The following is a 14,184-nucleotide window of genomic DNA, read 5'->3' on the forward strand; positions in this document are numbered from 1 at the left end:
TGTCTACATACTGATTTCAAAATGGTCGTTTCGAGGTGAATGTATCACGAACCAATGAGGAGGAAGGTGGGTTCTCTGTGGGCGCTGTTACGCTGCAGTTTTGGCTTGTTCACAAATAATCTGACAATAAGAACAGTTTGCTAATCCTTCCATTTACTCATGCATTTTTTAGTGAACAGAGCTTCTTTATATCATAGCAAAATGTTGATTATTGATGGTCTTTATCGGCGCTGTTGAGCCTGATTTTTGATTCCTTTTACTACGTCTTCACCACTGCATCACATGTAACTACTGCCTGTTTGACTCCATTTCTACTGGTGTGTAAATGTTGTTGATTAGACTGCTCCTTTAAAGATTCAAAACTTATGTCAGCTCAAGTTTATTTCAGACTCAGAACAACATGAATGTTGCCTCAAAATGAAATCTGTCTGATCACACTACAGGAAACTCACCACATCATGCTGACAAATTCATCATTTTGCACATTAAGCAGCACCAGTACAGTCATATGCATGCATCATGGATGATCAGAGCGTATATGGGGAAGTGGTTATGCCCTTCAGGAGGTTGTTTGTTAGGAGTCAGTTAAATTCTTCGGAGGAGAGCCGTTAAAAGGCAGCTTTGTCCCTGAGGAGCTCGTTCCTGAGTCAAACCCGTAAGTACAATAGACCAACAGTTGCAGTGAACAGTGCTGAGTGTGTGGTCTCACACAGCTCAGTGTCTGTCTCTGAAGATCTCCTCCTCCTCAGTGCATCTCAATCCCATAATCTGAGTCTAGAACTGGTCTCTTCTCTGGGGTGAAGTCCCGGTCCGCCCTCTCCACATAGCGCTGCAGCGTGCTGTAGCACTGCTCGCTCCGGGAGAAGGTGTAGTGTGCAGAGATCTCCTCCCAGGCCCTGTGGTTGGGGAAGGGGAAGGGATCAGGGTTCGTGTTCTCAAAGAAGCTCTTCAGGTTCCTCTCAGCCAGCTTTGTGGCATATTCCACAGCGAAAGCATCAAAGTGCTCCTTCTCCTTCTCCACATAGCGTTTCCAGAAGGTGAGCTGCAGGTAGCTGACTTTGGAGCGACAGTTTTTGTAGCAGGTTCCCAGCAGGCCGACAACCACCGCGAGGATGATCAAAGACCAGCCCAGGATCTGAGGAGAGACGGGAGATGAAGCATCAACGTGTCCTTTACATCCTCAAATACCTGTTTATGACACATTCTGTATTTGTTTTGATGGTCGCAGGGCAGGAAGGACTTCCTGTGGTGTCCCCCTGTGCATTATAGGGAGGGGAGGCTTTAAATGTTCATCTGAGTGTGGGAAATAAATCTAGGGCTTCAGTGTTGCGCACACACACACTGTTGTTAAGACATGGCTCTTAACAAGATGCGTGTTTGGTATGAGAATGAATGGATAACAGATCCTCTTAATAACTCTTCTTTCCTTTGTTTAAGACAACTTTTTACCAGATACAACGCCACAAGGTAAGGTATTTATCAACAGTTAGGTAGAGCTACACTTTGAAACTTTGACATTTAGCAAACACTGTCAGTTTGTTTGTAGTTTAGTTGCGGGCTATATTTTTGCGCAGCTGACAGCCCTGTGCTCTAAGACATGTCTGTAATGTGTAACATTAGTGAATCCTGGTTATGTCCTGTCAGTCATCTACCAATCAGAGCTAACGCAACCTCACTCTTCATTTTATTGATAGACTCTCAAGTTTGAACAGACCACTGCAGAATAACTGCTGACTGTGGGTTGGAAACAACATTAGCACAAACAGTTTAGCCCTTTTAGCTTTTAGCTCGTGCTCTATCTCTCTCCTGTTTCTCTTTCTTCTGCTCTTCTGTCCTTTTTCTGTCTGACAGTTAGGCTCTAGTGTCCACCACCACTACAAAATTAATCACAGAAATCATTTTCAGCAGAGAAAAACACAGATCTCTTTTCCCTCCACTTAACTTCATCAGCTGCCGTGGTGTTGTCATGGAGACCTAGATGCGCCATAAATCAATGCGGTCCTTGTCGACCCAATCAGGAAGCTAGGAAATTGCATTTAAAAAAAACCTGTGATCAGCAATATTGGCGCTGGTAATTTCATTTTAAAGTGTGGATTATGATCAGGCAGATATCTAGAAGAGAGACTTTTTCAAGATCACTTAGAAACTCCTCACAGCCCCTTTAAGTTACATTAAATGTGATTTGCATGAGAAGTAGTTGTAAAAAAGTAGTAGTTGGTTCAAACCATGGACTTTATAATTAATGGATGTGGTCTCCCTGACGTCACCCGGCTGTTTTCAGCTGATACCCGATCCAGCTTTGAGAAGCTGGATCGGGTATCAGCTTGAGGATCCATTATGCTGTGCTGATCCAGGCAACCAACTTAATGCTTCTTTAACTAGTGCTCTCGGCTATTTGATTTGGAATGTACTTACAAACTTTTTTCCCCCTCTGCATTGACAGTCTGCAGATATAAACGTTTAAATATTAATTTTTGTAAGTTCTGAAGCTTTGTTTTTACCAAACTGTTGGTAAACATTTAAATATTTAATAGTTTAAATAAATATTAACTTCAGTAATTCCATACTTTGCCAATCTTATCCCACAGTAGGCCATGCAGGATCGGTATTGGGAGACACCAAAAGCCCAGGTATTGGTATTGGGACCTGAAAAATTGGATCAGTGCATCCCTAGTTTTAGCTTTTAGCTCGTGTTTTAGCCTTTACCTCATTTTTTAGCCTTTAGCTCGTGCTCTATCTCTCTCCTGTTTATCTTTCTTCTGCTCGTCTGTCCTTTTTCTGTCCAACACTTAGGCCCAAAATGAATTGTTTTCAGCAGAGAAGAACACAGATGTATCTTCTCACTGATAAAATTTGTTAGCGGGAGTGGTGTTGTCATAGAGACTTTGTTGTGCCTTAAATCAATCTGGTTCTGCTTGACTCGATCGTGAAGCTAATGGCGCTGATAATTTCATTGAAAGTGTGGATTATGATCAGGCATTTGAAGATCACTCAGAAAGCCTTCACATGGTCTTTGGCTTGATGAGGCTGTGTTGGGATGAGTTCTTTATTTGATTACCAGCTCAGAATGATGCCAGTGAGTAATCCTAAGTAGTTCCTGCCTCATGCTGGTACTCCTCAGGACTTTCAGAGACAAGAGTGTGAGCAACAGGAGGGACATGAGCATATCTGGGGGATCTTTGGTGTAAGGCAGTTTAAGAAAAGGTCGTTCTCATATTTATTTATCTCATGCATAGATATTTCTGTGTTGGTCAGGCCTTTAGGGTTCATGCATTTGTCCTGAACGCAGAGAGCTTTTAGGATGAGGAGAAACAGATTTTTGTGCTGCTAGATGTTATTGTCCTGCTAAGGAGTCAGAGAAGGTTTTTACTGACGCTTTTAAAAAGGTTATTTCTAAGAGTAAACAGATCTTCTTTAAATCTACACACAGCAGTACACAGCCAGAAAAGGAGGCCTCCCTGTGACTGGTCAGGTCCCCAGGTGTGTGTCTCACCTGGGACTGGGCCCTGAACATCAGCAGCAGCTCCATCCGCTCAGCACCCGTCAGTTTGTATCGGTCACAGGGCACTTGGGCGAGCTCCTCCCGGCACAGTGCGGTTTTGTTTTTACAGAAGTGTCTGGTGACCAGGTTGTTGTCCAGCCCGCTGACCGCACACTCATAGAAGGTCCCGTTCAGGAGGGCCACACACAGCCACATGATGGGGGCCACACACGCCCCTGTGAAGATGCTGGTGAACGCTCGCAGACAGCCCAGGAAGTTCCCCCGGGGACAGAGCTTCATGGGGTTCAGACAACAGCCAGTGTAGAGCCTCCACAGCCTGGTGCTGAAGAACAGACCCAAAACCAGCAGAACCATGGCTGGACCCAGCAGGAAGATGATCCCATAAGCAAAGTTCTGCTCTCTGTTACAGGGGCACTGAAAGGAGACCATGGAGAAGACCCGTTCCCCGCCTATAGTCAGCAGAGCCATGAAGCTGTATCCGATGGTGGCTTTCTGGTTCATGAAGAACCTCAGGACAGTCTGGAAGTTATCCATGGAGCCAAGAGGGGGGGTCCGTACACACTCCACAACAAAAAAACAAAACCAAACAAAATGTAGAACAACAACAACAACAACACAGGAAGAGGAAAAGTCAGAGAGTTGAGTGTGCGAGCAGCCGGCAGTCCCTCCCTGTCTGCTCCTCTTTTACAAGACAAAAACACATCCACCCAGCCAGCTGTGCCCCTCCCTCTGTCAGCTCCTCTTCTCCCCAGACTCCTCCTTCAGCCAATCTGACGCTCCCTCAACCTGATCACTCATTTCTCTCTGAATCTGCTCCCTCTGCCGGGGAAGTCCCTGCTCCTCTACACTCCTCCAAGCTTCCCCCCACAGATCTGACTGAGGAAGCAAAAACCTGCTGGTCCAGTTTTTAGATCCTGAAACAACCCATGCTGGAAACACTTAGGGGTGTGACATGCATGTGTTTAAACTTCTCATGCAAACATTTCTGTCTAATCAGAAAGCGTGCAAAAAGAAGAAGCATTCAGCTTATTCATGCAGCTGTAAACAACCCATGCAGAGTCAGAACCTTCAGTCTGTTTTGTATAGAAAACATACCATTGTTACAGAGTCAGCTGCAGAGGGAGAAAACAGGAAGTGAAAGCATCTTCACCGTGGTTTTTATGTTCCACTGGCACCAGAGTGACGCCCACACAAACGCGATGAGAGCATCTTACAGGAAGAAGAAAACACAACCCTCTGCACAGATGATACACAGTGTAATGATACAACACATTTTACAATTCAATACAACATTCATACAACACATTACACTACTGCAGGAGGAACTGTAGAATCAATGGTAGACAAGATGATACAATAGTTAACAGCAAATCAGATCCCATCTCCTTTGAAGTGTTATATCTCTGTTTTAAAGTTTGTTTGATGTACTTTGAATTTGATATGTTGTGCCTATATGTGGCCCTCAGGGGGAGCTGCTGCTGCATTAGCTACAGGTCAGAGGGATCTGTATAAAGGAAGCAGTTAGGTATGATAACAGCATGATCAGGGGTCTGCAACCTGCCGCTCTGGAGCCTCATGCCGCTCTTAAACTCCTTTACAGTGGCTCTTTGTATCTTAAAAAAAACATTAGTAAAATAAAAATATTTTATTTTTCTTACAGAAAGTATTGATGATTACAGTTTTTCTCAGCTGCTTTGGTTCATTTCTCAGATCAGAATTGAACTTCTCTGCTCTACTTGTTCAATCTTCACATCATTGTGTCACTTGAGCCCATCAAAAAAGCAGTTTCTCATTTTTTTAAACAAGTCAATTGTGCCTTGGGGTGTTTCCTTTACCATTAGAATCACGCGCAAGTTCAGTAAAATAACACATAACCTCTGGAAAGGTGTTTCCATTGCACTTTTGTGATAAACTTCAGCATCAGAACCTTGAAAAACCACTTCATGAACATAAAACAATTCATCAAAATTTGAGAGGTTTTTCAAAATGTTGGTGTTTCCATATTTTTTTTCTATTGTGATATTTAGGTTTCGTGCAATTCTAGGTGTTGAGGAAAAGCAGCTCCAGGAGCAGCACCCATTGGCTAGAGGAGCTTATTTTCATCCATAGTCCCTGGGTGTGTCACTCAGTAACACAACACCTGTACAGTGAGAAACAAGCGTTGCCTGATGCGCTTTTTTAAAATGTGCTAATAAAAAGGTTGGTAAAGAGCTCGGCCTATGAGCATGGTTTGTGACCCACACAGTTTTTAATATGACCAAATCTGGATGACCAGTGCTCTAAATGGGACATGATATCATAATGTGGGCTACCAGCTCTGTAAAGAACAACAGGTAGAAGAGCAACATGAGGTCATGAAGGTGATTTTTTTGTTTTGAGAAAAAAAATAATGACAAAAACATCCACTTCCATTTGTAGTTTCTTTTATGACGTCTCATCTGAGCAACAACGAATGAAAAACAGATATACATAACAAAAAAAAACAAAGTGGATATTTTGAAAACATCTGAAATGTTTGGAAAAAGTAAGGTTAAATTTCCAATAGTTAGCAAAATAATAATAATTAAAAGTTCAGGGTTCCCCTTCATCTGTGAAGGAGAGTGTAGCATTTTCAGCTCTGCTTTTAGGAGGCTGATCTGAAGTTTTTCTCTGGTTTTCTGCAGTTTGCTCAGCTTAATTTTTTCCTCTGCCAGGAGTATCTGTGCTTCTGCTCTTTCAGTTTCTCTTTGTTTTTACTTTACTGTACTAAAAGGATTCATTGGTAGCTTAACTAACTTTATCTACTCTATCACTGTAATGGTTTAACAAGTCAAGTGTAAAATACAAATAAAGGTTTACACACCAGACTACAAATGTTGTTTTATTTTACCAGTTTTAAAGTTTTCCACATTTTCTTTCTGAAATCTGACTTGAAATCCTGCCCCCTGTTTGGATCAGGATAATCCTGTTTTTGGGATCAAAGTGAACCAGATCCTACTGAGAAGTTCTGAACAACCTGAACCGAAGGTTTGATCTGGATTAAATCTAGGATTGGATTCTGTAATCTGGTCTGATTTTAAAATCCTTTTTTTCTGTTTTGAACAACCCATTTTAAGAATTTAATCCAATCCAATAACCAAAATCTGATTGGATTACCTTCGAACAACTGGCCCATGGAGTCACAAACCATGCTCATAGGCCGAGCTCTTTACCAACCATTTTATTTGCACATTTTAAAAGAGCACATCAACATCAAAGCTTATTTCTCACTGTACAGGTGTTGTGTTACTGAGTGACACACCCAGGGACTACAGATGAAAATAAGCTCCTCTAGCCAATGGGTGCTGCTCCTGGAGCTGCTTTTCCTTAACACCTAGAATTGCGCAAAACCTAAATATCGCAATAAAAAATATGAATATGGAAACACCAACATTTTGAAAAACCTCTTAAATTTTGATGAATTGTTTTCTGTTCATGAAGTGGTTTTTCAGAAGTTTTGATGCTGAAGTATATCACAAAAGTGCAATGGAAACACCTTTCCAGAGGTTATGTATTATTTTACTAAACTTGTGGGTAATTCCAATCGTAACACAAACACCCCCAAGGCACAAATGTACTTTATCAAAACTTCAGAAAAATAATTTTTATTTTGCTAAAAGGTGTAATGGAAACACAGCTTGCGACTGCGTGGTAGTTTCACCGTTGTCCATTTCATGCAGCAGCTCTGATTCTTTTTAAGTTGAATTTTCAGATCTGAATTTGACAAAGTGAATCTTAGCAACCTAAATCTTTTTGTTGTTGAGTTATGAAACTTCAATTTTCACCTGCTTTTACCTAAAGCTTCCACCTCTGGTCCATCGTTTAATCTTTTTGACTCGTGACTGAAGTGTGAATGGTGTGAATGTTGATTTGTAGCTGAGCAGAAAAACTGTAACTTTGAGATTCTGTCTGACAGTGATACACTGCAAACAGTACTCCGCTGTTCCTGTTGGATCAGTATGTTTGATGTACTATAAAAGCCAGCAGGTGAAATCAGATCTTGATTTTTGCTCATGAACACCCATCCACCCACCAACAACACGTCTGTGTTTCATAACAGGGTACCACTTCATCATGCTCTGTCCCTTTAAGTGGTCCAGGTCCAGGATAGGAGGGGCCAGTCTTCAGTCTGCACAGAACTTTCTGAGGGAAGGTAAGAAAATTTCTCTGCTCTTTATATATTCTGATCTCTGTAAACTATAATCTTTATCAACTCAGATTTTGTTAAACTCAGATTTTGGTAAACCCAGATATTTATAACCTCTGATCTTTATCTTCTGCAGAGTCTGAGGGAGAGTTTTTGTCAGCAGGGTTTTGTTACCTTACGGTAGAGTCAGTGCTGGGTTTCATGTGTGTAAATCAGCGGCTGTGTACATTGATGTCTCAGAGCAAACTTGTGATCTGTATGTGATGAGGAGCTGCTACACAAGGCACAGAACCACACCCTGTGTGTGAGAACACATAAAAACACTAACACACCAAAAACTCATTCACTCTCACTTTCACTTCTCTCTTTTTTGCACTCTCGTCACTCTCTCTTTTCTATAATAATAATAATAACAATAATAATAATAATAATAATAATAATTATTATTATTATTATTATTATTATTATTATTATTATTATTATTATTAAAAACTTTTCGAAACTAAGTTACAAAGTGCTTTATAGGAAGCTAAAACAAAGCAGTTCATATGTTGTTATGTATAATTCATAATGATACAGTCAGGCAGAAAACAAGATCAGATAAAAATAAGAAAATTTAAATAGAACATTAAAGTGGAAATGAAGCAATAAACCAAACTAACATTTTTTACTAGATTGAGTCCTATCCTTAGCAATAATAATATAACAAATGTGTCAAATACAGACGATTGAAAGAAAAACGCAGCGCCGTTTTATCTTTCTTAGCAAGACCGCAGCCATCTTGCTGTACTGTTAACTGTGACGTCATGCGGTTGGTTCGTTTCGCGGTCCTGATGAGAGTCCCCTTGTCATCACGGTGAGAGAGACAACGGAGTGAACAATGGAGGCTGGCGAGCCAAAAGAGGGGAAAAGACAAAAGGGGGGCCACTACTGTATTGCTCCTGGGTGAACGAGTTCTACAGACTTAAGGCCGAAAACAAAACAGTCAGTTTTCATAAACTGCCCCTGAAGCGGAGACCGGTACTGCTGCAATGGCTAGCAGCGCTGAAGAGGAAGAATCCTCCGATGGGCCCTGACTCCAGGGTCTGCAGTGATCATTTTCTGGAGGAGGATTACTTAGAGGAGAAGACTTTTGAGTCTGACAGGCTAGTGGTCCGCAGGACCAACAGATTAAAACCTGAAGCTGCCCCAAGTGTATTTAATTTAAGCGCCTACAACGTTAGCTCTACCGGCCAACACATTCTAGTGGGTCGGAGGCATCAGTCCACCGTAATGACCGGGCGCGAAAACGCGCCAGGCAAACAGAAGAGAGACAGGTAAAGTTATGTCAGCAGGTACTACTTCATCAACTATGACCTGACTGTAAAACAGACCGTATACACACAAGTCCACCACTGCAACGCAGCTCTCATGCTCCGTCCCTCTTTGAACATCTTATTAAACACACCTTTCAGCTCAAACAGCACCACTCAGTAACCCCCTCCACACCCACTCTGAAACACCCTCAGGTTTAAGATAATCGAGTGAAATAAGATTTTTGATATAGAAAATAAAACCTACAGTAAAATCAGGGAAGGCTCTCTGATCCTTGGAGCTCAAACCGAAAATGTCCTGTCTCCTTTAGTTTTCAGTTTAGTCACTGGCACATTTCAGAGACCTCTGCCTGAGGACCTTTGTGGGCGCATAGGCTCATTAGGTGTTAAAATGTCTAAAATGTAAGAAGGTACAAGGTCATGAAGAGCTTTAAAAGTAGTAGTAAAACCTCAAAATCAATTCTGAAACATACAGGGAGCCAGTGTAAGGAGGTTATAACCAGGGTACTGTGCTCACATCTGTGGTTTTGGATTTCTCACTTACACTGACCTGTTTCTCCTGCTGCAATTACAGATTAACTTAACTGATTGACTTTGTGTGTTGGCAGAATCCAGGCTCCAGTGGATCGTTGCTGTTGATACGGGAGAGTGGCCGTGCCTTACCGTGGCAATCACACGACCAGTCTTTAGGGGGCCCTGCAGACCAGAAAACCTTCATTTGAGGACACTGGGGTCTAGGCTCAGCATGCACTGATGAGAGGTAACACCTGGAGGTAACACATGGAGATAAACCTCCCCATGGCGTTGATAAAGATATTGATGAAAGTTGTGGTGATGATGGTGTTAAGATGACGATCTTTGTGTCTCCACAGAGAACTGGCTGCTGCAAAACCAGAAGATCGTTTTAACCCTTTAAAAACCCAACAGGGATCAAAGTGTCCAGACTGCAGAGAACAGTTCCAGTCAGGATATGGGGGCTACTCAAGGAGTGATGAGAGAGGAATGGCTGATGGTGAGAATAGAGAGCAGAGAGCTGCCTACTGATCTGTCTGACCATATGAAAACACTTACGACTCAAGCAGATTCATTCATCAGAGTGTTTGGTAACAATGAGCCCAGGATGAGACAGATTGTACAAGAGTTTAGGAAAACAGCTGACAAGGTCAAAGAGATGCAATGGAGAACAGACATAGCTAGAACAACAGGAGCTGCTGTTGTGGGAGGAGGAGCTGCAGTCCTTACATTAGGGCTTGTTGCAGGTCTGCTCACTGTAGGGATAGGGACCCTAGTGGTCGCAGGAGTAACAGCAGCAGGAGGAGGAACTGTGATAGGTACAGGCGTGGTGAAACATTTTATGAAGCAGGGCCTAACAAAGAAAGTTAAAGAGCTGAAGAGACAGTTCTTGATTATTGTTTACCCAATGAAGATAAACCTGGAAAAAATAAAAAATAACATGTGAGAGGATAGAGAAGGTATCAGCTAAACCTCAGTTTGAACACTCTCTGGAGGACTTGGGTAGAGATTTTCACAGGACTCTCAGACACGTGACTGAACTGGAGAAGATGAGAGCAGAAGCTCCAATGATAGTTGCAGCTCTGATTAAGATGGTTGATTATTTAATTCTCATCATGGACATCTTCGGAGTCAGTCTCCTAGAGACTAATAAACATGATAAAAAGTTGCCAGACTCCATCATCCAGTCAGCTGATCAGAGTCAGAAAGTAACAGACAGTTTTCGTGGGGTGAGTTGTAAACTGGAACAGTTTAAGAGTAAATAAAGTTCTGACGTGCAGCTCACCCTGACTCTGAGTCAATCAGATCAAACCCAGAACTGATCCTTTGGCCTGTTTATAATCCTGATCTTTTGTTTGACCCTGACCCATAGGGAGGAGGAGGTGCAGGAGTTTCAGAGGACTCTGAGAGTAGTGAGTGCCCAGAGAAAAACAGGAGCAGAGTCTTTGTTTGGAGCAGTAACACTTCATCAGGTGATGAACACACTGACTGTGCTCACACTGGGCATCATCAGCACCACTTCCATCCCACAGGAGGTCGAAAGACTCCCAAAGTTTTTCCTTGTCATTGTAACTTGCTAAACACTGCAAAGTCCTGTACTCATGGTGGATTAAGATAAGATAAGACTCCTTATCTTGTCTTGATGTTGGGTTTCTGCTAATAAAATTTTATTAACATTTACGGGTCTAGACCTGTTAGTATTTTTGTAAAGTGTCTTGAGATTACGTTTGTTATGATTTGGTGCTATACAAATAACGATTGATTGATTGATTGATTGATTGATTGATTGATTGATTGATTGATTGACTGAGACTGCGGCAGCAGGAAGCTAAAGACCAGTTCACCCGGTTTAACTGAGACAGCAGACTATCTGAACTGGGGTTTAAAGGATCAAATGTTAAGTTGTTTTTAACTTGGGGTGGAATCTGCTGTTTTTGTCTGCTATTACACTTTTTTTTGTATAGACATGTCATTTCTGATCATAAATAAATGAGGCGACTTGTTTAATGAAATCTATACTGGCATGCTTTCTCTGGTCTCTGTGTTTGCGTTTTGCTCTTTATGAACCCAGCTCACAGACAGGAGACCCCCTGACCCAACATTGGATCAGAGGTTAAACAGAGTCAGATCTTAGTTTGATGCCCCATCAAAGTCCAGAAACATCTCAAGAAGGGAAAATGGAGTGAAGAGGTCTGACACCACACATCACACTGACTGACGGCCAAGGCAAAGCTTTATATGATGATTATTATTCTGTGCTTGATGCTCACTGTTATGCTCATACAAACATGAGTTACACAAGTAAACCTATATTTCTTAGAAAAGTAACATCTTCTCTTGAAAACAGGAAGAAGGGATTGGCTCCTCCCTAAGTTAAATGGGAGTCACATACAACGTTTAAACTCTTGCTCCTGTATGTAAGCGGGGCAGGCCAGGAAGCCTCAGGTGTGTACAGTACTTTGTCAAGTCAAGTCAAGTCAAAGTTTATTTATAGAGCATGTTTAAAAACAACCTCTGTTGGCCAAAGTGCTTTACAGGGGTACAAAACAATCTCTCATACACTTTATATTAAAGAGCCAAACATTAAATATGCATAAAAACAGAAATTAAATAAGGATAAAAACAATAAAAGTAGAGTAAAAGATAGCAAAGGGAATAAAATGTAAGGGATAAAAGATACAAAGATAAAAAAGATAAAAAGAGATAAAGAAAAACCAAGATTACTCATTTTGTTGGGATTGAACGCAAAAGAATAGAGATGGGTTTTCAGTAGTGTTATAAAGTGCTCAGTTGACTGTGGAGCTCTAACCTGGATGGGTAGGCTGTTCCACAGCTTTGGTGCGGCCACCGCAAATGCTCTATCCCACTGAGTGGAGAGCCTTGTCCGAGGTACTGCCAGGAGCAACTTGTTTGATGACCTAAGCATTTGCATGTGATCTAATACAAATAACCATTCTGGAGTTTCTCCAGGTATATCCTGCTCATTTCACTAAACATATTTTACTTGATTTGATTTGAGGCTAAATTAATTAAACAATGAAATAAGGAAACACAATAATCTTCAAATGTAATGTCAAACTAAATCAGATGCACTGTACACAGCAAATCAGACAGTAGGGTCTGTAGACTGGAGATTTAGGGGCCTTTAACAGGACAACTGGTTCAGGTTGAAACATAAAAGTTTTGTTGCATTTTGGCCTCGCCAACGGAAACGTTTGAAAAACACCTCCTGGGTGGAATTTTTTCTGAAACACTGACGCCACCGTTGCCATGTAAACCATCCATCCATCCATCCATCCATTTTCTACTGCTTATCTGGGGTCGGGTCGTGGAGGCAGCAGCCTAAGCAGGGAAGCCCAGACTTCCCTCTCCCTAGCAACTTTGTCTAGCTCTTTCCAGGGGATCCTGAGATGTTCCCAGGCCAGCTGAGAGATGTAATCTCCCCAGCGTGTCCTGGGTCTGCCCCGGTGGGACGTGCCCTGAACACCTCACCAGGGAGGCGTCCTGGAGGCATCCTCATCAGATGCCCGAGCCACCTCATCTGGCTCCTCTCAACGCGGAGGAGCAGCGGCTTTACTCCGAGCTCCTCCCGGATAGCCGAGCTTCTCACCCTATCTCTAAGGGAGAGCCCGGCCACCATACGGAGGAAGCTCATTTCGGCTGCTTGTTCATTTGATCACTACCCAAAGCTCATGACCATAGGTGAGGGTGGGAACGAAGATCGACCGGTAAACAGAGAGCTTCGCCTTCCGGCTCAGCTCCCTCTTCACCACGACAGACCTGTGCAGAGTCCGCATTACTGCGGACGCCGCACCGATCCGCCTGCCGATCTCTCACTCCTCACTCGTGAACAAGACCCCGAGATACTTAAACTCCTCCACTTGGGGCAGGATCTCAGCCCCGACCCGGAGAGGGCACTCCACCCTTTTCCAGCTGAGGACCATGGACTCGGATTTGGAAGTGCTGATTCTCATCCCAGCCGCTTCACACTGGGCTGCGAACCGCTCCAGAGAGAGTTGAAGGTCACGGCTTGATGAAGCCAACAGGACCACATCATCTGCAAAAAGCAGTGACCCAATCCTGAGGTCACCAAACCAGACCCCCTCGACACACTGCGCCTAGAAATTCTGTCCATAAAAGTTATGAACAGAATCGGTGACAAAGGGCAGCCTTGGCGGAGTCCAACCCTCACTGGAAACGAGTCCGACTTACTGCCAGCAATGCGGACCAAGCTCTGGCACCGGTCGTACAGGGAATGGACGGCCCGTAACAAGCAGCCCGACACCCCATACTCCCGGAGAACCCCCACAGGACTCCCTGAGGGACACGGTCGAATGCCTTCTCCAAGTCCACAAAGCACATGTTGACAGGTTGGGCAAACTCCCATGCTCCCTCGAGGACCCTGCTGAGGGTATAGAGCTGGTCCACAGTTCCACGGCCAGGACGAAAACCACATTGCTCCTCCTGAATCCGAGGTTCGACTATCCTACGGACCCTCCTCTCCAGTACCCCCGAATAGACCTTACCAGGGAGGCTGAGGAGTGTGATCCCCCTGTAGTTGGAACACACCCTCCGGTTCCCCTTCATGGCCATGTAAACAGTAAGCGAAAAAGAGTTTTAGGAAACACTGACGTCACACTTCGCTTTGGGCATGTTCATCCAACAGTCCAACAGTACCACTGTTAGGATCT

At 43.1% G+C, this 14,184-nt stretch overlaps 1 protein-coding gene across 2 annotated transcripts; it reads right to left on the reverse strand.

Moving 5' to 3' along the window:
- Positions 1-279: 279 nt before the first annotated feature.
- LOC141800507 (calcium homeostasis modulator protein 5-like) lies at positions 280-4,604 on the reverse strand. 2 transcript variants are annotated; one of them, XM_074683086.1, is made up of 3 exons: positions 4,598-4,604; positions 3,494-4,021; positions 280-1,135 (listed from the first exon to the last, which is right to left on the reverse strand). In XM_074683086.1, the coding sequence occupies exons 1-3, from the start codon at positions 4,598-4,600 to the stop codon at positions 746-748; spliced, it is 921 nt and encodes a 306-aa protein (XP_074539187.1). In that variant the 5' UTR covers positions 4,601-4,604; the 3' UTR covers positions 280-745. The 2 variants fall into 2 exon arrangements, with proteins under 2 accessions (XP_074539187.1, XP_074539186.1); XM_074683085.1 differs by lacking the exon at positions 4,598-4,604 and having other exon boundaries at positions 3,494-4,216.
- Positions 4,605-14,184: the final 9,580 nt, after the last annotated feature.

The sequence above is a fragment of the Halichoeres trimaculatus genome, unplaced genomic scaffold, assembly GCF_033239565.1.
Source record: "Halichoeres trimaculatus isolate MK-OKI-2021-1 unplaced genomic scaffold, fHalTri1.1 fHalTri1_scaffold_12, whole genome shotgun sequence".
NCBI classification, from domain to species: Eukaryota; Metazoa; Chordata; class Actinopteri; order Labriformes; family Labridae; genus Halichoeres; species Halichoeres trimaculatus.

Excerpts from the sequence above, each read along its gene's own strand:
- LOC141800507 (XM_074683085.1), bottom strand. The coding sequence starts at position 4,036 with ATGGATAACTTCCAGACTGTCCTGAGGTTCTTCATGAACCAGAAAGCC. Across the intron at positions 1,136-3,493 it reads TGTTCAGGGCCCAGTCCCAG|ATCCTGGGCTGGTCTTTGAT; the intron begins GTGAGACACACA and ends GTCTCTCCTCAG.